Raw genomic sequence first — 27,775 nt, 5'->3', positions numbered from 1 at the left:
GCTCTTCCTTTGTGGACCTGCCACAGGCACATGCTGAAGCATATCCCTCCAGAGGCTGGTTGGTGAGGTAGGACCTAGGCCCTTGGCCTGTTCTGGGAACATAAACTTCAAATTGCCAAAGGATGAGCAGAATCTACCTGAAATAAAGCTTAGGCTGAGTTGGGAAGGCAGATGTGCCCAGGTGTGGAGAATGGGACACAGAGCTGGAATCTGAATCCTCTCAGGAAGGACAGTGCTTGGGGATACAACAACGTACACAGAGGCAGCAGAGGTTCTTCCCTCTCTGAGCACCGGAGTCTTGATAGGTCTCAACAGTGAGCATAAGGGAGCAGCTGTAGTGCAGCTCAGTGTAGGTGTGCTTGCTGTGTCTGGAGAGGTGGCATAGTGGGGTGCCACCTATGGTCCCAGAAACTTGGGAGTTGAAGCATAAAAATTTCCTAGGTTCAAGTGTGGCGATCCTGAAACCAAGCCACAAAAAACAAAACAGTCTAAACATAAAGTGGTGGCTCACACCTTAATCTTGGATGATTTGGGGGAACAACAGCTACAAATTCAAGGCTAGCCCTGGCTACACAGTTAAATTGTCAACCAAACCAAACCAAAAAGAAAACAAATAAACAAAAACAACCTATCAGTAAAACCTATCTAAATTTATATGGATTTCAACTCACAGTCAAGATTCAACAAACAAACAAAACCAACCAATCCCATGGAAAAGCAAAAAGCTTTTTTACACTCTGGGACACAGGGGTTGGTGCAGGCATTCTTTTATTGGCTTATTAATATTTCAGCAAATAGCCCTTGGCTGGCATGGAACTTGGAGTGTTTCTCCCACTTCAGCCTCCCAAAAGCTGGGCTGACAGGTGTGAGTCACCATATCCAGCTGCTCTCTGCCTTTTTGTTGTTTTTTGATACGGTTTCTCTGTGTAACAGAGCCCTGGCTGTTCTGGACTCACTCTGTAGACCAGGCTGGTCTCAAACTCAAGACATCTACCTGCCTTTGCCTAAAAAGTGCTGGGAGTAGAGGTGTGCACCACCACACCCAGCAGGAACTTGGAGACTAGAGGGTTACCTGGGCACAGGAGCAAGACTGTCTAGGGGCTGTGTGCTGGAACTGAAGGGCAGTATGCCATTCACAGAGGGTTCAAACCAAATGTTGTATTAAGACAGGGGATCACAGGACAAAACTATGGCTCAGCTGACCAAATGTCAGCCTAGTAGCACCAGGTAAAACCTGTGCAGTGGCACATGCCTTTTATCCCAGTACTAGGCTGGTGGGCACAGAATTAGAATTCAAAGTCATCCATGAACAAGAGATACTGTCTCAAAAAAAAAAAAAAAAAAAAAAGAAGATCGAAACACTGCTCCCTTCCAATCAAAACTCCAAAGCCAAACTCCAAGAGCCAGGCATGGTAGGATTTGCCTGTGATCCCAGCACTTGGGAAGTACTGGCCCTACAGGAAGAGACGAGCAAACAGTCTTAATGAAGCTCTCAGCTTACAGTTAAGTTCCTGATTAAAAGTACAGGCTCCTAAAACCATACAATCATACTACGTTTTTAAAATCCTTTTCAACACACTCACAACATGCCTTCCTTCACTCAAAAGTGCCAGGTGTGGCTCAGGAGTTCACAGCTACATACAGGGCTACATCCTAGCCTGCCTTGTGGCTGGCTTTTGGTACTCCTGGGCTATAACACCCTCTTGTGCTGGCCCCCTTGAGGCTTTTCTCTCAATCTTTAGCTATTAGACATTGTTGTGACTGCTCTGGGATCATTGTCATTTCACTTGAGTGGAACCCTCAACACTGATCATGGAGTTCGACATGACCCCACCCTTAGCTTTCACATGCCTGAGATGTGGACAGTAAAAGCACTCTAACATCAGGAGAGATGTCAAGTCGAGAGGTTCTTGTTTGAACTGCTCTATGTACAAAATGCCCTAGAAGCCAAAAAAAAAAAAAAAAAAAAAAAAAGCTTAAATAAATAGGCAGGGCTGTGAGATCGGCAGATATTGAGGGTAGGTCCCTGGGACCCAAAGGGCTGGAGGAAGACAGAGGGCTGGGAGCACCTGGCCGTGGGCAGTAGCTGCCACATGGCTCAGTGAGAATGTCCATGAAAGCCTTGGAGCCTTGTCCCTTCAGTCATGGATTCTGAAGCTGAGAAGTAGACTTCACGGTGCCACTTTTCATCACCAAAGGGAGCACCTGCCTAGATACCACAAGCTGGCAGGAATCACAGTCTCCTGCCATCAACTGTCACCCTCAGGGGAGCCCTCAAGCCAAGAACAGGAGCTGAGCTGGTCCCATAACTGTCCTCTATGGGAAGGCCACATAGCTGCCAGGAAGGAAGCCCCTTCATTCAGGTCCAATGGGACTTCTGCCTACTGCCTAGGCAGGGCCAAGAGGCAATGCTGAATATGAGCAAGGAGCTTCTTGAGGTGGAGAGACACATCTCAGCCTCATCAACTGCACATGCATACCTCCTTCCAACCTCCTCCCTTGCACCAGGGTCACCTTCCAGGCACACTCAGGCTGAGAGGCTGACTTCCAGGTCCTCAGAAGTCCCTGAGCGCAGGGACACTGGAAGAACAGCAGCTGAGGAAAGTGAGGGGCATCGTTCTCCCCTCGGCTTGCCCTGGGTTGGAGGCTACTTTGTGCAGTTGCACTTGGGTTTGGTTGAGCAGTAAGATGATGCCCCCGCACACACTGTCACCCTGTTCTTCACAGGTGACACCCAGACACAGATTAGGCCAACAGTTCCCTCCAGGAGATGGCACGGGCGGGGTGGCTGTCACCCTCAGAGGCATATGATGGCACCAGTACTCCTGGAACTCAGCTCTGTACAATGGTGAGGGGCTGGTGGGCACCCTGGTTGTTTTGTTCCCAGAGAGCTCCAGTGTTGGGTCCAAGGTGGGGATACAGGCCATAGGGTCCTCACAGAAGGCTGGCCAAGCTGGTGTTGGGTCCATTTTGAGCTTGGAACTGCACAGGGGGTGGGCCATCTGTCCACTGCGAGGGAAACACACATGGATGAGCCCCTCCACACCTGAGGAGCTGAAGCCCCTCATCCCCATGTCTGCTTCCCCACCCTGTATACCGTAATGAGGTTGTGCTCTGGGAGGCTGCAAGCCTCAATGTGGTCCTGCAGCAGCTGCTGTGAGAAGTTCTGATGCATTTGTGCAGCTTCGTGGGCATCCATGGCGTTCCCGCATGCCTTGTTTAGGTCTGAGAATGGGGCAGATGTCACCGTCTAGCTCATCCCCTAGGTGGTATGGGTTTGGCCACCCAGGGGAGACAGGAGTTGCCATAAGGGATCCAAACCCATCCTGAGGCCCAGGAAGATCATCCACAAGACTCTGTGAGTAGGAACCTGAGCCCCGCCAGCCATAATTCTTTAAAGCTAGGCATGGTGGCTTGGCAGATCAAGAAATGTAAATCTCTGCGACTTCAAGGCCAGCCTTGTCTACCTAGAATTCTAGGCCAGCCAGGGTTACATATCAAGACCCTGTTAAACAAACAAAAAAATCCCCTGGAGATGCACTGCTGTTCATACAATGTCAGGACCCAACGAGGATGCACTGCAGCCTTGTTTATTCTCACCTCTCAGGAGGGCAGATGACCACAGCTGCACAGACATGTCTGGGATCTTGCTGGCCAGTTGCATGGCAGGTACCACCATGTTGTTACTCTCCTGCCAATCAAAAGCTAAGAATGAACAGGTGGCTGTGGAAGAGTGTCTTTGACTTCATTTTTTTTTTTTTTTAACTTTAATTTATGAACTGAAAACTGGCCATTTTATATTCTGTTGCTGCTGGACAAACTTCTATTCCAGGGGCTGGAAAGATGGCTCAGAGGTGAGGAGTACTAGCCATACTTTTAAATGTCCTATTCCCAGCAACCACATGGTAGCTCATGAGCATCTATAATGAGATCCGGTGCCTTCTTCTGGCTTGCAGGCACGCATGCAGGCAGAATACTGTATAAATAATAAATATTTATTAAAAAAAAAAAAAAACACACAACAATTCCTATTCCAACATCAGAGCTTAACTAAAATGGTCCTCCGAAGTACTTTTGTCCACTTTGGGAAAACAAACAAACAAACAAACAAACAACTGAGCATTCTTGGCCCCCCTGCACAAGACAGTGAGAAATCATTACAACTGTACATTCATGCGGGTGTCCACAGGCTCCTGTGCCAAGGGAGGAGAAGCCGATGGACTGGGGGATGATTTGCTCCTTTGAGTTTGCTTTTGTAGGCTACTGCAGGGATGTGGCGTCTCTGGACCTGTAACTCCCTCTAGTCAGATTCTGTATGTGCCAGGCGGCTGACTTAGAAGCAAAGTGTTCTCATGATGAGGCTAGGAAGTCTTGGGGAGCAGTTTCCTGTTCCTGATCCCACAGTGAGGTACAGGAGGTAGCTCTGAAGTCCAAACCATGCCCTGGTGCACTGTTCTACCTCCCCAGATTGTAGGCCTCAGTTTGGGGGCAGCTCCCAGGAGTGGGACACCAAAATCTCCATCTAGGACCAGAGAGAGATGGCTCAGAGGTTGAGAGCACTGGCTGCTCTTGGCAAGTGCTCAAGTTCAGTCTTTATTACCGACATGGCAGCTCATAGCTGCCTAATTCTAATACCAGGGGTTCTTTTGAGCCCTGTGGACACCAGGCACACACACAGTACACATGCATACACATGAAATAACTAAACTGAAAAATGAATTAAGACAGCTGTGTGATGGTGGTGTACACCTCTGATCCCAGCACTTGGGAGGCAGAGGCAGGTGGATCTCTTGAGTTGGAAGCCAGCCTGGTCTACAGAGTGAGTTCTAGCCGGGACTACATAGAGAAACCCTGTCTCAAAAAACAAAACAAAACAAAACAAAAAATTTAAAAGCCTCAAACCAGGTTCCAGTCCTAGGCACAGCTTAGGGGGAAGACAACCTAACCAAACCCAGCTCGGCTGGGTTACAGTCAGACGTCCACCTCTAACTGCCGCAACCAAACTGAGTAGAGTCCCTCTCAGACCTCATAGGGCAGGAAGAGCTGCTCCCCTCCTCCAGACCTGAGGAGGGGCTGAAATATGGGCTGGCTTTACAGATGCCTAGGACAGTTCTGACCCTCACCTGAGGCAGCCCTCTGCTGACCATGTGGCTCTGGCTCACTTTGCCCTGTCGTCACCAGCCCAGCTGTCTCCCCGAGTCAGGCAGAGTCGGGCTCACACAGGCAGAAGGGGTGTTTTATAGCAACTCATGAAGTAGGAAACCCTGCCAGACAAGTAGATTTCTGGCTCACCTTCCCTATTCCAAGTGCTCCACACCACACTGGAATCCCACAGGGTACCACAGTCCTGCCCAATGCCTAGGCAGCTGCCAAAGCACTGGGAACATGAAGGCCACTCTACGCTCTCCACAGCGAAGCGACCCTCGCTGGCTACCCACTACATTTTACAATAACTTGAAGTAAAAAAGTCAAGTCTTACGAAGTCATGTGGTTGATGGTGCCACAGACACAGGCAGGCTTTGACTTTGTTGGTCCCACCTAGGTGCTGAGGCAGTCCCAGGGGCCCACAGATTCTAGAGGGATGGTGTGTTGAGAAGCCTACAGGAGCATGGCAGAAAGCAGCTGTCTTTCAGGTCTGAGGACTGTGAGCATGACATATAGACCCTGGAAGGGAACCTGTTGTCTGGGCTGCCCTGATCCCAGGCCCCACGCCTTCCACACCCTGGACTCCAGATCAGGAAGTGCCATGTTCCTTAGTGATGCTCCTCACGTCTCTACCCTGTGCACTATAGCCAGGCAGGGACTCACCCTATGATTTCCCAGCACATAGAAGATGTGGCCCAGCAGCACAAGAGAGCAGGCTGTGAGGCGGTTCAGGTCCTCTGCATTCGACATCTTTAGAGTTTCTCGAAGAAATCGCCTGCACAAGGGGACAGATGCTGGCACCCTGCAGGTATATCAGTCACAGAGAAGCAGAGGTGGCCTGAGGGAGAAGAGGCCAATCATACATGGTGCCCTGACCCAAACTTACTTGGCTTCGTTGTAGCGGCCCTGGAAGAAGGAGAAGAGGCCTCTCACATAGAAGGCTGCTGCTCGGAGGCAGTGTGAGCTGCAGAAAAGCAGAGTCACAGTTGGCTATGGGAGAAAAAGTTTCCCAAAGGGAGCCCCTACAGACTGTCTGACCGGTGGGGTACAAGCAGTGCTGAGTACATGTGAAGTCTGGGGCCCGCAGGAACATACGCCACCCCAAGAGCAATGGGAGTGTGGGATGTCTTGATAGGCACAGGCAACTCACCTCACCGGGAAGCTGTGGTCTGGGTTTATCCTCTCAAGTAAACTGTACAGCTGGTGAAGAAACATCAGTTAGGACCCAACCTAGCCACCTGGAGGAGGCTAGGCCCTGAACATGCTATAGGGGATGAGGCTTCCTCCACTCCATGGGAAGAATATCACAACATGCAGCATGCCTGCCCTTAACAGCCTTAAGATGGGGGGGTGTCCATCTGAGGGAACCATGTAGGAGACAGGGCAGAGTGGTGACAATGGAACAAACAGCATTCTTGTGACCCAAGAGACCAGCATTAGCTTCCTGATAGCCAGGGTGGGCTCTCTGTTTCTTCGAGCACAGATCTGGAAGGTTGGCTATGGCTTTTGTAGATAAGAGATGATAGTGGCCAGGGCTAGAATGAAGGCTGTAGACATGCAGAGAATCTGGGCTACTCTGGAGGGACTCCAGGGTAGGGCATCCTAGAGTTGGAGAAGAACCTAACTTTTGTGGCTCTGGCAAACCCACATAAGGGCACCTGGCTTGTGAGGACAGCCCTGTGAGGATGGCCCACTCGCCCACCCATGTAAGACTTTCTTCCCCTTGATTAGGGCTGGGGTGTGGCTCTGTGGTAGAATGCTTGAAGGCATGCAAGAGGCCCTGGGGTTAGATGACAGCACCACTAATTTTGTTTTTTTGAGACAGGATTTCTCTGTGTAGCCTTCACCATCCTGAAACTTATTCTGTGAATCAGGCTGACCTTGAACCCAGAGATCCACCTGCCTCTGTCTCCTGAGTGCTGAAATTAAAGACATGTACCACCACCACCCAATGACATAAACAAACAAACAAACAAACAAACAAACAAAAAACCCACAGGGTTCAATAAAGCTTGAGTGGCTTAGGATGGGACAGAGGCCACCTGGCTGCACAAGTGCTATCCCAGCCCCAGTCCTGAGCCATCGAATGTTGCACTCTCATAGAGAGCTAAACATCTGGACTTTTCTGAGGTCTGTGGGTGCCTAGGACACCCAAAGCCCTATGGAAGAGATGGAGAAAGGATACCGAACATGAAGCATGTCACCTACTACCTCTTGGTGCCTATTTCCTTCCCGTATATACACACTTGCAAGGTTGGTCACGATGAAGGCCCACAGCTCCTGGTGGTTGGTAAGCTGGAATGCAAGACAGGGCACTTAGGAGGTTAGCGAGGCCATTACCACACCCTGCTGGGGCTTGACTGCACTAGAGCTGCTCAACAGCTCCTTTCAGACTCAACCAGCTCACTCCAAAGTAGAGTTAGATCCTCTTCCACCCGCAGTGTCAGGGGACACTTAGAAAATGAACAGGAGAGCTAGCTATCCTGATTCTGCCAATGACCAACAGTGGATAATGGCAAGACATAGTCTCTCCATAGTCCAGACCGGCTTGTAATTCTCTATCCTGCCCCAGAGTCCTAATGGCTGGGCTGACAAGCCTGCCATCACCCTGGTTTGTTTCTGCTTTATAGTCCAACAGATGTACACTCATGTCCTGAAGTATGTTGGGAATGCTCTCTGCCACTGAACCAATCAATAATTATGGCAAGTTGGATGGTCAAGAGAAGGAGTGAAAACTGTCAGTCATGGTGGTAGACACTGGTCATCCCAGTACTTGGGAAGGAAGCTGAGGCAAGATCAGAAAAAAAAAAAGAAAATAATAATAATTTTTTTTTTCTTTCGAGACAGGCTTTGTCTCTGAACTCCATATATAAAGTAAGTCTCAAACTTACAGAGATCTATATGCCTCTGCCTGCCAGAGTGCTGGAATTAAAGGTGTGTCTACCATGTTTGGTAGGGCCAGATCAGAATTTAAGGCCTGCCTGTGCAACTGAGATATCCCATCTTAAAAAAAAAAAAAAACAAAAAACCATGAACAGGAGGTTACAGCTCAGCAATACAGTACTTGCCTGGCATGTTTTGTCAAATTCTAGGTTCAATCTCCAGTATGGGATAGGGAGAAGAAGGAAGAAAGGATATAACATTCTAAGTAGCCTGGGCCCTCTGAGTCCAATTCGCTGCATTGGGCATGTACAGTGGAAACACAGGGCCTGCTGTTGGGCTTGGCACACAAAAGCCCAGAGTTCCCTTCCCTGACATGACTTGAGCTGCAGCAGCACTAGGCTGTTGGCTATAGGCAACAGGAGGAAGAGTCTGAGCTCGAGGCCAAGGTTCCTATCTGTCCCAGCTCCTCCCCTCCAAGGTATTCTCTAGTAGGACTTTCCTCAGCACGTGACTTTAGCATTGTACTGCTGAGCCAAAGCCACACGTAGAAAGTAAGATAACAATAAGAATGTGGGTTCTTGGCACAGCAGCAGGGGTGCCTGGGGTCCAGGGAGACAGGCGTGGAGCCAGAGGAGTGGGTTCCTCTCAAAGCACCCACAGACATGTACCACCAGGGACGGGAGCCCCTCCCATAGTCAGAGGGACGTGCCAGACCCCTTGCTCACAGAAGAGAATGCTTCTCTACAAAATCTCTACTGGGGGTTCCCTGAGAAATTGGTCAGCAGCCTCCATTTCCTGCAAGGACACTGAGGCTAAGGTACAGACATCCTTCCCTGGTCCTGGTCCAGGTGGGCAGGGCGGAAGGTAAGCTGTCCATAGAGGCATCTCCGCCACTCTGGGAGAAATGGACCAGACTCTCAGGACCAGCAGGAGCCTGTAGGAGGTCAGCAGCCTACAAATGTGGGTTCCTTTTGGGGAGGCCCCTCCCTGAAGTAAAACCTGTCCTCTGTTCTGAGCACCTATCACAGGACTTAGGATAAGGACCTGTCTTAGTCACTGTGCATCCACACACCGTGACTCTAACAAACTGCAGAACCCATCATGATTCCACACACTGACTCAGCCTGAGACTGTCCTGGGATTTAGCAGTGGCCACCCAGTGTCCCTGTACCCTGATACACCTGTGTTCCCCTCATATCCACCTGGGGTAGCCAGGCACCCTTCACCCTAGCCACCTGCCACCTTAACAGCAAATATGTCGCTATCACGGCCACTGTCAGTGTGACTGTGGTGGATGTGGGCTCAAAGTCGGAGCCCTAGCAGCAAAGCTGTGCTGGTTTCCACCCTTTCTGTGAGGCAGCCAACCGACACCAAACTGCTGCTCACGGAGCCAGCCTTACCCGCAGGGCTGTAGTGAACTGAGCTTCAGCATTGTCCATGCAGTTCACGGAGACACAGTACAGGCCCTGCAAAGACAAGGATACATGTGGGGTAGCTCCCAAGGGTGCTGGGGCTCAGGTCAGAAGCAGGGCAGCTGACAGAGCAGCGCTAGACAAGCACAATGTGTACCTGAGCTGCTGGGATGTGCTTCAAGCCACTGTAAAGGACTCCATTCCCCCACTCCCAACCCCAATAGAATAAGAGGTCACATTGAGATGTCTAAGCAGTGTCACAGGGCTATTTACTGGGACATGCAGATTCTTTCAGGGTGCATCATGTTCTTTGCTAGGTATTTTCTGGATTCTGGCAAGGGTAGGGCTCAGCACCTGGGGCATACTCACCAGCAGCGTGTGCAACTGGGCAGCATGGTTGGAGAAAAGCCGGGGGGATTGCTGGCACAGCTGGCAAACCTGGGAGATCTGAGGGGAGAACTGAGGTAACTGCCTGTCCTGGGACCTGGCACTGGAGTGCAGCCCCAAAGCTGGAACATATTCTCCAATCCACTTGCCAAACTGGGGTCAAAGTCCTGGTAGGAGGAGCTGCCATAGGGAGGAGGGTGACCCTGATCTCCTTTCTCTCTATCCACGCTGACCTTAGTCTCAGCTTCAACCGAGTACTTTGGCTACAGGCTATAAAATGCCTCTCCAATGTTCTCAGGAAGGTGGGCACTCTGGTGATATGGATCCCAACACCTGCCAATGTTCCCTGAGAAGCAACTTTTAGGGACCCAGACTACTGGCTTTACAGTAAATTCAACAGCCCATGCTAGAGCAGTGATAGTGAGGTCACTGTACCCTCCCTCTTGATATCTGCCTAGACCAGGCCCACCATAGCACTCTGTGCTTGCTACCTCTTGTAGTGCAGTGGCCTTGTGTCCTGTGACGAGCCGGCACATGATGATATGCTCCAGCAGGATCACTTGGAAGGATGACAGGATGGGGCTGCAGTCCAGCACTGGGGACAAAAGGCAGGGGTGAGTATGCAGGCATGGTCCCACAGGGCCCTGCCTAACGCCATTCTTGCTGCAACCTCTCTCCATCTGGATAAGTACAGAAGCTCAAGCCAAGGCCACTGTGAAGTGATCCAAGGCTAAGAAGTCCCTACTAGGTGGAGCTCAGGTACAGCAAGGGCTCAGCAAGCAGCTTAGGCCTTAGTTTGAATTCCAAGCAATAAAAGCCACAAGAAACTCTGGGCTGAGCAGCGTGCCTCACACAGGTCATCTCTACAGAGCTGGTGCAGACTCCTGCCACCCCTGCTAAGAGCTCAGGAACCTGCCCGCTGGGCTTCCAAGATGTCTTCAACTGTGCATGCCTGAGTGGGACAGGACCCAAGCCATGGGGACCCTCAGTCAGTTCCTGGCCAAGCACAGATCTCCTTGGATGGGGGAAAAAGTTCTTGTCCAAACCAGCTTGAGGAAAAGAGAAGCACAGTTCCACAGGCTCTGGTGTCCCCAGCATATTTCTCCCTTCAGAAGTAGCTGAAGAGGTCACTTTAGGACACATAAAATAGTCAAGCGGGTGTGCCTAGAACCCAGACTCTGGAGGATTCACAACAGGTAGGTAAGAGCTAGGTTCTGATCTTGGCTTCCCTAAACATAGCCATGTCTGAAAGTCAAGGACAACTTGGGGCTGCTGGGGTCCCCACTCAGGTGGCACTCACTCTTAAGCTTCTCTAACTGCATGAGTGCCTTGTCTGTGTACTTCTGTGCCTTTTCCAGGTAGCCAGCCTGCATCGAATGCATCACTGTGACCTGCAAGGAGAAGGGGTGGTGATCATGGTGGCCTCTCCCAGCCCAGGCCCAGGGTAGTGGGACTCACCAGGTAGACGAGCACGCACATGTGCTCCTTGGGCAGCCAGTGGAAGAGGTCAGCAGGGTTGCTGGGCAGGATCTCATCATCGTGTAGCGTAGAGATGGTCTGGATACACTGCTGCAGCTGCTTCAGGCATGGCTTGACGCTCTTTACCTGTGGCATGCATGCTTAGCACCGCACCCCCAGGAGGCCTGGCAACTTCTTGCTCCTACATAGGGCCTCCCACTCCTCCACAGGAACCCACCTCCCCAGGTCTTGGTCTCCCAGAAGCCAGACTTCAAGGAGGCAGGCAGAGGCCCAGTAGTTAACCCCCCAACAAACAGTCTTTTGGCACTGTGGATTCTGCCAACCCTCCTGTTTTCTACCCCGAGTCACTCAGGGGAGCTGTGGTTCTGCAGTCAGGGACAACTGACAGCTGCCATGTTCTTACACGCTGTATGAGGACCGAGGCCCAATGGGAACAAAAGGAAGGCCCTTAAAAACAGCAGGTTCACTAAGCATTTCCTGGATTCCCACAACACTGGCCTAGTACCTCACAAAGGCATGTGCCCGGTGGGCCTATAAGACTAGGAAAGGGCCGAGGCAGGCAAGGTAGCTCCCATTCATCCTAGTCTGAGGCCATCACATAAACACAGGTGTCAGGTCTCCAACACAGCCATGCAGCCTCACCAGGGTCCTTACTGACCCTCATAAAGCTGCTGTGAGCTGGGGAAGGGGAATCTGCTGAATATCTCCCTGTTTTGTTTGCATGGCTTCCATGAGCTTCCCTTCCGAGGCCTCCAACCGTATGTGCACTCGATGGATGCCAGGCCACACATTCTTACAAAAATGAGGACAGGGCCATTAGAACAAAACCTGTGCTTGGAGCATCCTCTTCCCTTGGGGCTATGCCATACAGTGTGATGGAGCCACAACTGTGCTAGAGCAGGACACCTGTATATATGTTTGTGCACTTACAAACACACAACAACATATCATGAGCAACCCCTTTCTCTGGCCTGAGAGACCACATACCTGTCCTGCATCCAGGTAGTGAGTCACCTGCAGCACCAGAAAAAAGACACGTAGTGACTCCTTCTGGATGGGGTTGCCCTGCCAGTTCTCCACAATCTGCCCGCACAGTGTGAGCAGTGGGTGCACTTCTTGCAGTTTGCGCTCCATCAACAGCAGCTGGAAGGGATGGGGTATCACTGTCAACAGTCCAATAGCTGAGGACAGAAGGCAAAGCTGGGTGAAATGAGGTCAGGTGTGGCAGTGCTTGCCTTTAACCCCAGAATTTGGGAGGAAAAGGCAGGCAGATCATTGTGAGTTTGAGGTCAGCCTGGTCTACATAGAGTTCCAGGACAGCCAGGGTTACATCGAGAGGTCTTACCTCAAAAAAAAAAAAAAAAAAATCAAACAAAGCTGAATACAACAAAGAAACTGGGGTACAGGTAGTTCCACAGCAGGATTCAATAGTACAATACCACCTGAAACCTCAGAGCCCCAAATGGAAACTGCCAGGGTAGAACCCTTTCTTTTGAGACTACACTATGAAGAGAAGCCACTGCAGGTGACCTCGTGCCTGCAACATGGCTACACACACCCAGTCTTGACTTACCATCCCCTTGCTGAGCAGGAATAGTGCCCTGGAAAAGAGACAAGACATCAGGTTTATAGGGATGCCCCTCAGGGAGATGTGCTTTATTTATAGGACATTTTAGAGTGCTGCATTTTGTTCTGATTTAAATTTACATGGAGAGGCACATAAGGCTGGTTCTCATATAACCTAGGCTGGCTTCAAACTTCCTATGCAGTTGAGGATGACCATAAACATTTTTTTTCAGAAGAGTGGTCATGCTGGAATTGAATTTAGGGTCTCACACAGCACTCGGCCACTGCACTATACTTCCAACTGAACTTTGAACTTAAAAAAAAAAAAAAAGCATATATATGTGCCAGGCATAGTGACACACCTTTGATCCCAGAACTTGGAGAGGTAGAGACAGGTTCCGTGTTCAAGGCCAGCTTTGGTCTATATATGGAATTCTAGGACAGCCTACATAATAGGGAGACTTTATCTCAATAACTAAATAACTTTTATGTCTACATGTGAGTGCCTACATGCACAAGTGTACAACAGGCACCTAGATGCTGCCCAAGGAGGCCACAGGAGAGTATCAGACATGGAGGAACTGGAGTTACAGGGGCTGTAACCTCCTCATGAGGTACTGAAAAGAGATTCTGAGCTCAGAGGTCTGGGAGAGAAAGAAGTGCTCTTAACCACTGACCCGCCCCCAACCCTCTCAGCCTTGAACCTGGGCTCCTCCGTCATCTACCAGGTGTGGCCACCACACTCTAGCTTCAGTAGCGATGGTTTTACACGATGCAGACATGCTTGTGAGCATCATACAAGGCAGGGTAGAAGACGGCACGCTCAAGCCACCTTAATGCTCCAACACAGCAGATGTGGACTTGGCACAGAGGACGCATGAAGCAGGGACTGGCTTGGCCTGTCACTACCTCACCTGTGAGCTGGCTGTGAATCACCTCAGGTCCCTCTCAGGATTAAGGACATAAAGGCAAGTCAATGCCCTCCCCTCTCCTCCTTCACCAGGGTTTCTTTGGCCTCTCTTAGGCCGCATTCCTTCAACTTTCATAAGGAGGTCTATGTACTTGGTGAAACCGAGGACAAAACTCCCACAGCAGATCAGGGTGGCCTCTCATACCAATGCTATCCTACTTTACTTTATTTTTCTACAAGCGCAGCACCCAGGGGAGTGGACACTGAATCACACTTAGTTGTCAAGAAGGCACAAGTGCAATAAAGCCTATGGCTGGACAAATCCTACCAGTGCTTTCTATTTCAAGATATTTGTGTGTGCAAGTGACAGGAAGTAGAACCTGTCATCCCAGCACCTGGGAGGCTGATGCAGGATTAAAGCTGGGGCCATCCTTGCTACAGTACTGACAACCCGTCTCAAAATATCAGAGAAACTGCTAGTACTAGCTGTGCCAATGAGAAATGGGCCCTGCTTTCCCAGCCAGCCATTCACATGTCATGAAGGGTCATTTGCTGAGATTGACTCTGCATGGCTCATTACACCAGAGGCCATCATCACACACTAAGGTGCCATGTTTAGGGTCAGTAATAGGACAGCCAAGCTCCTTCCAAGTTAGAGAGCAGGAGGAAAGGGGTTGGCGGAGCCTACCGTGTATATTCAGATCCCACCACTCGGGCATACTCAGCTCCCACGCCCAGGAGGTCACAGGCTGATACCAGGTCCTTCTCCAGTGTGTGCAGTTGCTGAAGAGGAGAAAAAGCAATTGCCTAAGTGTGGCTGCATCTTTTACATCAGCACAATCACCGCAGTACTGGCTTGGACCTCAAGCACCAAGGCAGCCATAAGTGTGGAATGTTGAGGGTATAGAGCAAATCATGCCTCTTGTTCTGTCACTTCAGCTTACTGGTACAGAACTAGCAGTCTGCGCTCTTGGGCAGACCCAGTGCATACTAGGTGGGTTAGTAGAAAAGTTCCCCTAGGAGCAGAGGGGCCTGAAAAAGCGTCAAAACTAGAAACTTGGAAAACTGAAAAGAGAGAACACTTCTGATTTTGGTCTCTGGAGGGGTACATGTAGTCTGTTGGTATAGAGCTCAGCTCCCTTGCAGAATGTCATCAGCTCTGAAAGCTAGGCAGTTCATGTAGCTGCCCAGTTTACTTCCTCAGCTGCCAGCTGCACATGGGAGGCTGCAAGGAGACAGTATAAGCATGGGAGCCTAAGGGAGGGACCTCAAAGGAAAAGGCCCTAAAGTCCAGTATCTATGGTTATGTGGGTGATAGGGCCATATCATAGGAGAGAGGGGTCATGACAGATGGCCAGGTCAAGAACAGGCAATGTCAACCAAGGCTCATCCAGGTACCCTCAAGAAAAGGTCCAGACAGGATGTAGGAAAGAAGAGTGGAATGACTAGTTCCTCCATGGCAGCCAGGAAGCCCCCAAAGGAGGCAGCCAGGAGCCTGTGTGACTGGTACTTGAGTTCATGCCCCAAGGTCTTGCTTGCTCCTGTACTCACAGCGAGCTGGAAGAGCAGGCGACAGTGCCAGTATGGAGTCTGCTGTGAGATCTGGATGGCTTTCCGCAGCAGCGGCTTTGCTGCATCCACAGAGTTCTGAAAGGAAATTATTTAAAGTTCAAGAAGTCAAACTGGGTCCCTGGTGCAGCAGCCACAGTGCTAGAAGGCCGAGCCATTTTCTGGGGTGAGATGCGGGAGGCTATACAGTACACTTCCTGCTTGGGAAGAATGTGCATGGCTCACTGCTTGATAGCCATGGTGGCACACATCTGTCTTGTCAATGTTTGGGAGTCAAGGAAGGGTTGCCTATGAGTTTAGGGTAGCCTGAGCTATAGGGTGACACTACTCCAAAATTTTTTTGGTTTTGTTTTTCAGTCTTTTAGAATATAAAAGACAAGTGTAGTGATGCACACTTTTAATCCTAGCTCTGAGGCAGAGGCAGGCAGATCTCTATGAGTTTGAGGCCAGCATGGTCTATATAGAGAGAACCTGTCACAAAACAAACAAACAAACCAAAACAAAAAATTTAGATTATACATAGAATAGCTTCTTCAGAAGCTATGGTAGGCAACATCACCTGGGATCTCAGCACTGAAGGAGCTGAGATAGGAACTATGAATTTGAAGTCAGACCAGGTTACACAGCAAATTCTAGGGCAGCTAACGGGAGATACATAGTGAGATTAGTTTATAAAACCACTTAAAAATTATATATGGTGTTGGGCTTGGTGGTGTATGCCTTTAAGCTCAGCACTCGGGAGGCAGAGGCAGGTGGATCTCTGTTTTAAGGCCATCCTGGTCTACATAGCCAGATCTAGGCCAGCTAAGGGTACATAATGGGACCCTATCTCAAAACAACATTCCCGAACTACCCCTTCCCCCACAAAACCAGCAATAGAAACCCCAAACCCCAAAACAAAACAATACACACACACATTGGGGGGAGGCTGAAGATGGTTCTTTGGTTACAGCACTTGCTGCTCTCACAGAGGACCTGGGTTCAGTTCCAGCACCCACATGGTAGCTCACAAACATCAGTACTCCAATTCCATGGGATCTCATGCCCTCTTCTGAACTTCTACCTAGCTGGAAACCACAATCTCCCAATAGGCCCAGGAAACAGAAAGACCCCCACTTTCAGAACCAGCAGCATGTCCTCACCTCTTGACAATACAGTTCTGACAACAGGCTTGCTGCCTCAAATTTAACATCTTCAAACTGTGGGATCTGGAGACGTCCGGTTAAGGAAGTACAATGCAAAATCATTTCTTTAAAAAGAGTTCTGGCTCCCAGTCAGTTCTCCCCCTCCTCATGCTGCAGGGTACGCAGAAGGCCAACTTGGGGCAGTGAGGGGCAGGATGAGGACCTTACTGCCAAGAGAGTGGTGGCTGGCTTCCAAGGCAGCTAGGACACATGGTACGGCAGGGAAAGGGGGTGTTTCCAGCTTTTACCATGGGCTTTTCATTTAAGCAGAATATTCCCTCAAGAGCACAGTATAGGGCCTGAGGGTATGGCTCAGTGGCAGAACATTTGTTTAGCATGCCCCAGGTGCTGGGTTCCACCCCCAGCATGGGCACAAGAAAAGGATACTTGCTGTGATATCAACCACTGAAAGAGAAAGAAAAAGGATTAATTAATTTTTATTTGCAGGGATGTTGAGACAGAATGCACTTTGTAGACAAGGATGGCCTTAAACTCACAGAGACTGCCTGCTTCTGCCTTCTGAGTGCTGAGGTTAAAGGCATACATCACCAAACCCAGCTAGGATTAATTTTGAGGCTCATGCTGAGGCTGGCACAGCATGCCCATCAAGGGCAGTGTGCAGAAGTGGGGTGAGGGACGGTGATAGAGACAGACAGCACTTGCTTTCCTTGCAATCTGGTTGTAGGAATGGAAGCTGCAGGGCACTGGGTGGATGCCTAAGAAAGAGACCTCTCCTAACACCAGACAAGGAGCTAGCACACCTACCTAACTCCAGGGAGGGAACCTCATGGTGATCTTGGCCATACTCTACACTTCAGCAAGGCTAATTAATGATGGTCTGGCAGAAAGCTTGGACATTAAGCAAAGCTTTGCCTGAGAAGTGGGTTAAAATTGGGTGGGGGTTGGTGTATGGGGACAAGGCCCTCCTGAGAAAGTAGCATGTCAAAGAGGCTTGAAGTGGATAGAGTGGGCCTCAAAAGAGGAGCTCTAGTGTAGAGAGCAGCCGGCCAACCTGAGGATGAGCACCAAGAAATTCATGAGATGCTGTTTTGAAACAAAACAAGAACAAAAACATGGAGAGATGGTTCACTAGTTATGAGTGTTTACTGTTCTTGCAGAGGATCCATGTTTGTTTCAGCTCCCAACCATTCATAATTCCAGTTTTTCAACACCTTTAGCCTCCACAGGCACCTGCATCCAGGTGTGTGCACAAACATAAGCACACACCTAATTAAAAATAACTAGCTGGGCATGGTGGTGAACACCTTTAATGCCAGGCAGAGGCAGGTGAATCTTTATGAGTTTGAAAGAAGCCTGGTCTACATAGCTGGCTTAGGCTAAAAAGTAAAACCCTGTCTACCAACCTACCTACCAACCAACCAACCAACCAACCAACCAACCAACCAACCAACCAAGATTCAGAGGGCCAGGCTCTGACTAGGGGGAACCACTGGGTCTCAAGCCACATGTTGCAAGAGGCTCCTAGCTATTGCGTTATGCATTGTTTCAGTTACTTGGGTCTTCAGGGACTTCCTAAGTACACACCTAATACTGTCTTGACAACCTAGGGTCCAACAACAGGTACCAAAGAACCTACCTCTGAGGAGTCCTGACAAGGGACACACAGGATGGGGGTGCTTGGTGCTGGGCTCTGAAGGCTAGAGTACTAGAGTAGGATGTAAAGGCAGGAAAGGCAAAGCTCCAGACACAGAAGCGCTAGTAAGAAAGGAACTAAGACCTGGGGACTATCTGGGGCTGCAAGGCTGGTGGCTTAGTGCAGCTCATTTGGCAGTGGTGTCTGGGAGTCCACCCTGGGCATGGAGCCTGACCCAGTGGGTAAGAATCAAAGCTTCTGCCCAGATTATTTTTTTAAAAACAGCTAACTTATTTATGTGGTTTTTGCATGTGCTCGTGCATTCAACAGGCCATGGTGTGAAGGTGAAATCAAAGGGCAGCTTTTGGAAGTCAGTTCTTTCCTTCTACCACATTGGTCCTGGGGACTGAACTCACGTTGTCATGTTGGCAACAAGCACCTTTACTCACTTAGCCATCTTGCCTAAAAACATGGCCCTACAGCATGGTTTTAGGATTGGCTTAGATCAAGTGTGGGAATATCTACCTGTTAACCAGCACTTGAGGAATGGAGGCAGAAAATCAGAAGTTCAAGGCTAATCTCATACTGGGGATATGACTCAGTTGGTAGCATGTCTGCTTAGCATGTATGAGGCCCTGGGCCTCATCCTTAGACCCTCACTAACTGGGCATGGTACTGTATGCCTGAAACCCCCGTGCTGCAAACCCCAGGATCCAAAGTTCAGGGACATCCTCAGCTATAGAGAGAGTTTAAGGAGATGACTAGATTAGACAAGATCCTGTGGGAAAAGAAACACCTACAAAACAACAGAGAGCTGTTGTAGACAGAGCACAGACCAGCACAGAGGGAGATGAGAAGATCTAGAACACCTAAGTTGCTTCTTGGACCGTTGTGAAAGATAAAGGGAGTCACAAAGAGAAGCAGGGAGCTGTTGGCCAGGAGGAAGCACTGTGGACAGTGAGAGTCAGAAAGGGAGGAGCAGCAGCCTCCTCTGGTCAGCTATGGAAGCTTTTTCACAGCATCAGTAACTTCACAGGTCCACAGACTAGCCGTGTTCTTTCAAACAGGCAGCTGAGGGATAAATCCAGAAGTCACAGCCAGCTGCCAGGGAATGGGGTCCCACTGCTCCAATTTATACCATTATGGGCCACCTCCTTACAGACAGGCCTCTTTGTCCCTTCCACTTGGGTTTCTTTGTAGCTGCCATCTATTTAGTTATACCTTTCTTTTTGAGCCAAAGGTTTCTGCTGATAGGCAGACATTCTCTCTTGTGCCCTCCTCTCTGTATATTCACTGCCTTCCCAGAATCTCTCACCACACTCCTGAAACTCCATCTTCCTTTTATACTTCCTTCCATCACCTTCTACATGCAGTCACCCTCAGGCATTGCTGAATGACAATGTGTTGCTAGGTGATTTCATAGTAATGGAAACACCAGAGTATACTTTCACAAAGTAAGTCAGCCACATTACTAGGTGACATAACCTCCCAGGAAGTTTGCCATTGCCAAAATGTTGTTCTCTAGCCCTCCACACACAAGCTGTGTTTCACTCTACCACCTTCCAAAATAAAAATTTTCTGGGCTGGGGATATAGCTCAGATGGTAGAGTTCTTGCCTAACATGGCTCTGTGTTGCATCCTTGGCACTCACTTAGACCCCAAGCAAATACCTGTAGCCCTAGCACTAAAGAGGGGGAGATTGGAAGATCAGAATTTCTAGACCACCCTCAACAACAGCCTAAAGTGAATGAGACCCTGACTCAAAGAAACAAACAAAAGTAGAAAATACACAATGTATCCTAAAATCCCTTGGGTTCCTAATCCAGCTGTGAGCTGTTTTACTTTACAAGGCTCAAGAACTGTAACTCTTCCTCATGACGTAAAAAGAAACAGTCAAAACAAAAGCTCTCTAGGTATGAAGAGGCCCACAGGGAACATGGTGGGGAATGTTAGCTCTCTCCAGAAGCCCCTGGGGTTACCTTGAGCTTTTTTTTTTTTTTTTTTGGCCGTTTTTTGTTTTTGGTGTGTGAATAGGTACAATTAGAGACAGAAGGGCTAATGTCTGGAAACTTCCAGAGCTGGGTGTCTGATCTTGGTCAGGCAGAGAACATTCCAGGTGCTTTTTCTGTCGTTTATGTTTGCTTGGGTTTTTGTTGTCACCATTTTTTTTTTTTTTTTTTTTTTTTTTTTTTTTGAGATAAGGACTTTCTATAAAGCAATGGCTAGCCTAGAACTGATTTCAGAACCAGGCAGCCTCCAACTCACAGATCCAGCTGCCTCTGTCTCTAGGATATTAATGCTGTGTCACTATGTCACTGTATCTAGCATTGGCTTTTTAAACAATTATATGTGTTATCTTACCCAAATGGACAACCTTTGTTTTGTGTGAGCTGGAGTGTGTACTCATGCAGAGCAATGTGGAGGTCAGAGAGAATGTCAAGTGTCCTGCTCTGTCACTCTCTCCCTTATTCCCTTGAGACGGGAGGGAGGCTAGCAGCCAGGAAGCCTTAGTGCTTCTCTTGTCCCTGCTCCTCAGAAGCCACAGCACTGGGGTTCCCAGTGGAGTTACGTGCAGGCACATAGCATGTCTGCTCTTTCCCATGTTGACTGGGGGCTTCACTTGGGTCCTCATGCTATTTTGATTTTTAAGGCAAGGCCACGCTGGCCTTGAACTAACAGCATTTTTTTTTCTGCTTCAGCCTCCAAAGTGTAGGGATTATAAGATAGTCAGCAGACCAGCTTTATAGGCTTCTTATTCATGGAAAACAAATTAGGAAAAAAAAAAAAAACCAACCCACAGATCTTCTAATCTGCCAACAGGAGTAGAGATAGCTACAGACTGCAACAATCTTGAATCGAAATAGAGGGAGCCTCCCTAAAACTTCCTGCTGTGGGCAGCCAAGGCTCTAGAACAGCTTCCAGCCAACACCTGAATGTGGGCATCAGGAAGTCAGAAGAGGGGTGGGCAAAGTGGCTTACTGGGTAAAGGTTATTGCCACCAAGCCTGAGCACCTGAGAGAACAGACTCCCTCAAGTTGTCCTTGGACCAGCACATATGCTCTGTGCAAACACATGCACATGAGTAAACAAATGTAAAAAAAGGTAGTCAGGACTTCTGAGGAGTTTGCTGAGAATCCAAAGCACCAAGAACAGCGCAGTGTTTTGAAGGCAGGATGAAGTGGAGGAGACAAGCAAGAGTGAGTCAGAATGAAAAGCCATGCTAACTTGAGTTCCTGAAGTCAGAGGTGAGGATGGAGACAGTGTGAGAGAAAACAGAAGGGAAAACAGGCTATAGCTCATGGAGCTGGTCTGCATGGCAGCCACAGCTTAGGCATGGGTTTCTACAGGCCTATTCAGCAGGAATCTAATAGGACATGGTTGAAATCAAAAGAGAAGAGCTGCTGCACCTAAGCCTCAGGCATAAGGCTTAGAGGGAAGCAAGTAAACCAGAGGATGAACAATGCTTCACCAGTGAAGCAGAAGCTACTTTCTAGGCCAGGTGAGCAAAGCCATCATCACAGGGCAGCTAAGGGGGGGGGGGGTATAGCTCACACCTGCAGCCCATTATAGGAAGGTCATTCAAACCAAGGAGCTTGAAACCAACCTGGCCAACCACACCTTCAGAGCAAACTTTTGACACAGAGAAAGCATTCCACCAGCATGGTGTCCTCAGCCAGGCCAAAGAATGACTGTAGATGCAGACAGTAACAATTCATTTTTTCTCTATGGCTTTCAAATTGTGAGCATCTAAGAATGGTAGTGTACAATTGTAGGTCCAGAGACAAAAGGGATTATGGGATCCAAAAAACACGGTTTGGGGCTGGCAGAGCCAAGAGTAGGATGCATGTGGTAGAGTGCATGCTCAAGCATATGGCAAGAGCCTAGGTTCAATCCCCAGCACAAGTTAAACAAAGGGAAGCTTGGAGGTGCTCAGTCAGCAACACACTCCCTGTGCTCTGACACCCAGCACCAACACAAGCAGGGTACTATGTTATAGCTGTAATTCCAGCTCTGGGAGGCAGAGACAGGAGGATATCTGGGCCTGTTGGTCAGCCAGCCTACCTAGTAGGTGAGATCCAGGTCAAGTTTCCATTCCTGTCCCAAAAACTAAGGAGAAAACTACTGACACCACCCACAGTCTTTCAGTCCCACAGCAGAAGGGCACACCACTGAAATGGGCCTGTTTGCTTGAAGGATGGGTGTGAAAATGAGGCAGAAGCTCGGAAGACAAGACTAAATTCACACAGAAATAGTGGATCTGTGTGACAAAATGTGGCCTCACCACTGTCTGCAGCAGCAACTTTCAGGCTTTCCAGCCAGGAGAGATTTCTGTGAAGATGAGAGCTCAGACCATCGTTACTTGCTGGAACATTTCAGAGCAGTGAAAATTCTGACATGTCTACATCCCATATCCTGCCAAGATTCTAAACAGGAAGGTTTTACATCTCTATTCAGACATAGACACGAGCACAAACACAAACACACATACACACACACACCAATAAACAGAAAACCAAATAACCAAACACCAACAATAAGATAAAATAAAGAGCAAAGCTTCTAGTAGTGTCCCACCCCAGCTGCAGCTGCAGGATCACAAAGCATGCTGAGCAGGGCAGAGCCCACAGGACTCACTCCAGACCAATGGCTGAGCTCTCATTCCCCTCCCCCACCCCTGGGAAAGATACACACCTCACGTGACTGATAGATGTTTACTAATGACACGTTACAGAGGAGACTTACAACACTGGGAGACTTCATGAAGCAAAGGGAATATTCTTTCTAAATAGCGTCTAACCATAGTTGAGGAGACAGAAACTGACATGTTCAGATAGAAAGCAATCAAAGGCTAAGTAGATGGCTAAGAGGGTACGGCACCTGTACAAGCATGGGGACCTGAGTTTGAATCTACAGTAAGCAGGGCACAGTAGAACATACATTTGTAATTCTACCAGTCCTAAAGGGAGATGGCAGGTAGCAACAGGATAGTCTTGAAAACCCAAGGACCAGCTGTCTAGCATATTCTGTGGCTGGCTGTCTCAAACAAGTTGGAAGGACACAATTGACACCTAAGATTATCTTCTGACCCTTACAAGCATTTCATGGCACACACATGTGCACACACACACAAGAACACACACACTCAGGGCAGGAATGAAGGGAAGGCAGAGAAAAAGGGAGATGAAACTTCTGGTCTTCTCTTATGTGCAGGATTTCCTGAGACCCCTCCCCACAATGCTGCTGGGAAGCCAGGACAAGACCAACAGCCCCTCTCCCCTGCTTTACCAGATATCTGATCAAATCATGACAAAACATGAGAACACGGTCTCTATCTCAAAATACGCTTACCCTACCTTAGCCTATCTTGCGGTAAGAGGTGCTATACTATATGCTGTTTCTAAGGTGATGAGAGTGACACACATTAAGCACCTATTTCTTTTTTAAAATTAATTTATTATGTATACAAGTTGTGCCTGCATGTACACCTGCATGCCAGAAGAGGGCACCAGGTCTCATTATTGATGGTTGTGAGCTGGGAATTGAACTACATGACCTCTGGAGGAGCAGTATGTGCTCTTAACCTCTGAGCCATCTCTCCAGCCCTTAAGCACCTATTTTAAAGCTGCTGAATGCAGCACTGTAGTATTACACTTGAGACCTGAGACACCTGCTACCGGGGACTTACAGGAGAGGGCTAACAGGTGGCGGCATCTACAGCTTCTACAGGCTAGCAAGGAAAGGAGGAAACAAAATGCGTAATTTCAAAACCAAGAACCAACCAGGTATGGTGGTGCACACCTCTCACCCCCAGCACTTTCTAAAAGAACTCAATTATGCTTTTAGTTTTTAAAGAGAAGCGCATCTTGTTGTGTGGCTCAAGCTAGCCTGGAGTTCCTGGTCCCCTAAGCCCTCTTCCCAGGCTCTAAGTAGCAGGGACTACAGGTTTGTGTGCTGACTCATGCTATGATTCCTCACTGAGTGATTCCAAGAGAGGAAACATAAAGCCCATAGCTATGTTTTGGGGAAAGTGCAATTAGGAACAAGTGAAGGGGCTGTGATACAGCTTGGAGGCAGACAGTGGCTTACTTTCAGGGTCCTAAGGTCACTCTCAGGACAAAAAAAGGTGGCCATATATGTCACTTTAAATGAAACTTAGGTGGATTTTGAATGGAGGAGCAGCTGTGATTAAGAGGGTTTTCCAGGTGTTGAGCTGGGGTTACTTATGGAGGGCACAATGTGATTCTGTGGGAGACCTCTCAGGAGTCAGGTTTCTGTTACAGTAACGAAAAAAACTTTCACAAGGGTAAGGGTTTCAGTTGCTGGTCTCAAAACCATGGGCCGAAAGACAGCAACTTGCAGGCATGATTGCACAGGGCTGAGTGAATGAAATATGAGGACACACTGACACCCAGGGAACCCAGGGAGAGAGAGAGGAGGTGGGATTAGCTGCCGTGAACAAGAAAAGAGTTTCAGAACCAGCCGGGCCCTGGCAGACTACAGCCTGCACCTACACTGAAGCCTGGCACTTGGCAGAGTCAACTTCACTCACCACTGCCCTGGACTCTTCAATCCACTGCTGGTCTCAGGCACTCCTTGTTATTGACCTTAAGCCTTGAGCAGACTCACTAGATCAAACCATACAAAGGTCACTCACACAAATAAGAGACTCCCTTATCCGGGCTGCCCCAAATAGCCCTATATCAGCTCTATAACTTCCCCCTGGTCCAGGGTCCACAACTCTTATGTTAACAGCATTGATTGCTAGTCTCACTCAAGGAAAAAGCTACTATGGGCAGAACTGTTCCAGTCAGCTAATAACCAGACAATTCAAAACAGGCTTGACACTCAGTGGGAGGGGAACAAATATCTCCTTGATGAATGAAAGAAAACAAAACAAACAAAACTTTCACTAACACAATGACATCTTGTTCTAGTACAGAAACTGTTGGATCATTAAACTGAGAGGGCTAGAAGATGGCTTAGCAGACAGAGCACATATGACTACACAGGACTCAAGTTCTGTTCCCAGCACTTTCATTAGACAGCTCACAAACAACTCTAACTCCAGTTCCAGGGACTCAAGACCTCTGACCTCAGTGGGCACATTTTATGTGCAAATATCCACACACATAATTTAATTTTTTTGGTTTTGGTTTGTTTGTTCTCTGTGTAGCCTTGCCTGTCCTGGACAGGCTTTGTAGACCAGGCTGGCCTCAAACTCACATTGATCCACCTGCCTCTGCTTCTCTAAATGCTGGGATTACAGGCATAAGCCACCACACCCCGCAATAATTAATCTTAAAAAAACAAACAAAACCCCCACAAATTTGATGAGCCCAGGTTTCACTGTTTGTTTCTGTTGTTCTGAGACATGGTTTCTCTAGGTAGTCTGGCTGTCCTGGAACTCACTCTGGGGAGCAGGCTGGCCTTGAACTCAGAGATCTGCCTGCCTTTGCCTCCAGAGTACTGGGATTAAGCTTGATTTGTTTTCATTAGTACTATTATTATTGGTTCTTTTTGAGACAGGATCTTCTACATAGCCCTGGCCGTTTGGCAACACTCAAAGAGATCCACCTCCTGTCTCCTGAGTGCCAGGATTAAAGACATCCACCACTATAACCAGCTCTTTCTTTTTTTAATTAAAAAATTTTTTTTTTATTTTCAAAACTAACTTTAGTATTTGTGTGTGTGTGATGTGTATGAGTACAGGCACACGTGAAAATCAGAAGTTAACTTTTGGGAGTCAGTTCTCACCTTCCACTGTGGATTAAACTCAGGTTATCAAACTTGTGCTGCAAAAGCCTTTACCCACAGTCATACAGCCAGACCTACTTTCCTTCTTTGAGACATTCTTACTATGTAGCCCAGCCTAGCCTTATTTTTATGATCCTCTTGTCTCTACCTTGAGTGCTCACATCACTGTAATACCATACCTGTAATACCAGAACTTGGGAGGCTAGGAAGGATGACCACTGGGAACTGAGGCCAATTCTATGCTATAAGAAAACAAAAACAGGAGCTGGAGAGATGGCTCAGAGGTTAAGAGCACTGGCTGTACTTCCAAAGGTCCTGAGTTCAATTCCCAGCAAACACATGGTGGCTCCCAATCATGTATAATGAGATCTGGTGCCCTCTTGGCATGCAGGCACACATGCAAGCAAGAATACTGCACAAATAATAAATAAAAGAAAACAAACACAAAACCTCACAGTGTGGTCTTTCCTAACTTCACCTCACTAAGCCTGTGTGGTCTCACTCTTGAAATAACACCTCACAGGGCTGGAGAGATGGCTCAGAGGTTAAGAGCATTGGCTGTTCAATTCCCAGCACCCCATGGCAGCACATAACTGTCTGTAATTCCATGTAATTCCAGTTCCAGGGCTGACACCCTCACAGACATACACATAGGCAGAACACCAATGCACATATAAGAATAAATTGTAAAACAAAAAAAAAAAAAAAAAAGAAAGAGCACCTCGCTAAGCCTGTATGGTCTCATTCTTGAATAAGGATGTTATTTGGCTCTGTGAGGACTGAAGTTCTAACTCTGCAGAGTCTGGATTTTCATTCCTTCCTGAAAGGCAATTTGCTTAAACTGACGGTCAGTACAGTAAACATGTGAGTTGACTCAAGGAGCTCCTTCAATCAGAACAGAGATAGGCAAATGGCAAAAAAGGAGGCAGGGTATGAAAGGGTCGCTGTAGAAGAAACAGCCTAGAGCCACAGAGGTTACTGAGGGGCGGAATGAAACCACTAAGATGTTGCAAATCAAGTTGGAGGTGTAGTGAGGACGCCTTCAAAGATGGACTAGTACATGGCAGGAGAAGAAGCCGCCCTGGGAGCAGCTGACTCTAGGACCTACATTCCTCACTTCACGTCCTCACAGATATTCAACGTCAACCACAGGCTCCCAATCTCACCTTCCCCAGTATCTTTGTCACAACGGACAGGGACTCAAGACCTAGACACCTAGAACTTACAGGTCTAGGGATCGGGAATGGCATTTCCTAGATTTCCTGAGACCTCAGTTTTACATCTCAGGGGGAGCCTGGATCTCTTTCTATTTATCTCCAGTCACTGTAGGAGCTTCCAGGCTGACGCTCTGGATAATGGTACCACGGCCACCCGACATGGGGATCCCCGATGCGGGAACCCTGTTGTTGCTAAGGGACAAAAACTTCATCAGTTCCGAGGTAAGAGGGCGTGGCGGAGACCTGTCTGTCACCACAGGTGAGGGCAAGGCCTTCGGAAGCTCTAACCCCGAAGGAGGCAAAGAGGGTCGCGTCCCCAGTACCCCGCGGCCCACCAGGCTGGCTCGCCCGCTCACCGCCTTCTCCAAGTGGCTGCGCGCCTGCTCGCTGTTCTTCGTGTGGTGGTAAAGCACGGAGCCGAGCTGCAGGTGCGTACGGGCCTCGATCCGCTGAGGCGGCTTGAAGGGGAACACGGCCTGCAGGCAATGGACGCACAAGCGGATCTTGGGCGGACTAGATGTTCGGAAGTGCTCGGCGAAACCCAGGAGAGCCAGATACCAAGACTCCGCTGCCTCGGCCTGCGCCGCCTGAGCCGCGGCCGCCTGCGCCGCCGCCGCCGCCTGCGCCGCCGCCGCCGCCTGTGCCGCCATCTTGGCCTGCACAACAACAAGCCG

At 48.8% G+C, this 27,775-nt stretch overlaps 1 protein-coding gene across 5 annotated transcripts; it reads right to left on the bottom strand.

The window, feature by feature from the left end:
- Positions 1–751: 751 nt before the first annotated feature.
- Mau2 (MAU2 sister chromatid cohesion factor) lies at positions 752–27,775 on the bottom strand. 5 transcript variants are annotated; one of them, XM_055618689.1, is made up of 19 exons: positions 27,458–27,773; positions 16,923–16,940; positions 16,494–16,559; positions 15,334–15,429; positions 14,471–14,565; positions 12,880–12,907; positions 12,294–12,449; positions 11,286–11,432; positions 11,128–11,218; positions 10,319–10,422; positions 9,810–9,887; positions 9,429–9,494; positions 7,354–7,440; positions 6,296–6,345; positions 6,032–6,109; positions 5,809–5,920; positions 3,601–3,691; positions 3,098–3,225; positions 752–3,009 (listed from the first exon to the last, which is right to left on the bottom strand). In XM_055618689.1, exons 1-19 carry the CDS (start codon positions 27,749–27,751, stop codon positions 2,935–2,937), a joined length of 1,860 nt encoding a protein of 619 aa, XP_055474664.1. In that variant the 5' UTR covers positions 27,752–27,773; the 3' UTR covers positions 752–2,934. The 5 variants fall into 5 exon arrangements, with proteins under 5 accessions (XP_055474664.1, XP_055474665.1, XP_055474669.1 ...); XM_055618690.1 differs by having other exon boundaries at positions 7,357–7,440; XM_055618694.1 differs by lacking the exon at positions 27,458–27,773 and adding an exon at positions 26,064–26,083.

The sequence above is a fragment of the Psammomys obesus genome, unplaced genomic scaffold (assembly GCF_907164565.1).
Source record: "Psammomys obesus unplaced genomic scaffold, mPsaObe1.curated_primary_1811, whole genome shotgun sequence".
NCBI lineage: Eukaryota > Metazoa > Chordata > Mammalia > Rodentia > Muridae > Psammomys > Psammomys obesus.
Note: the sequence above shows the minus strand (reverse complement) of the source record. Positions and strands in the feature narration are given on the sequence as shown.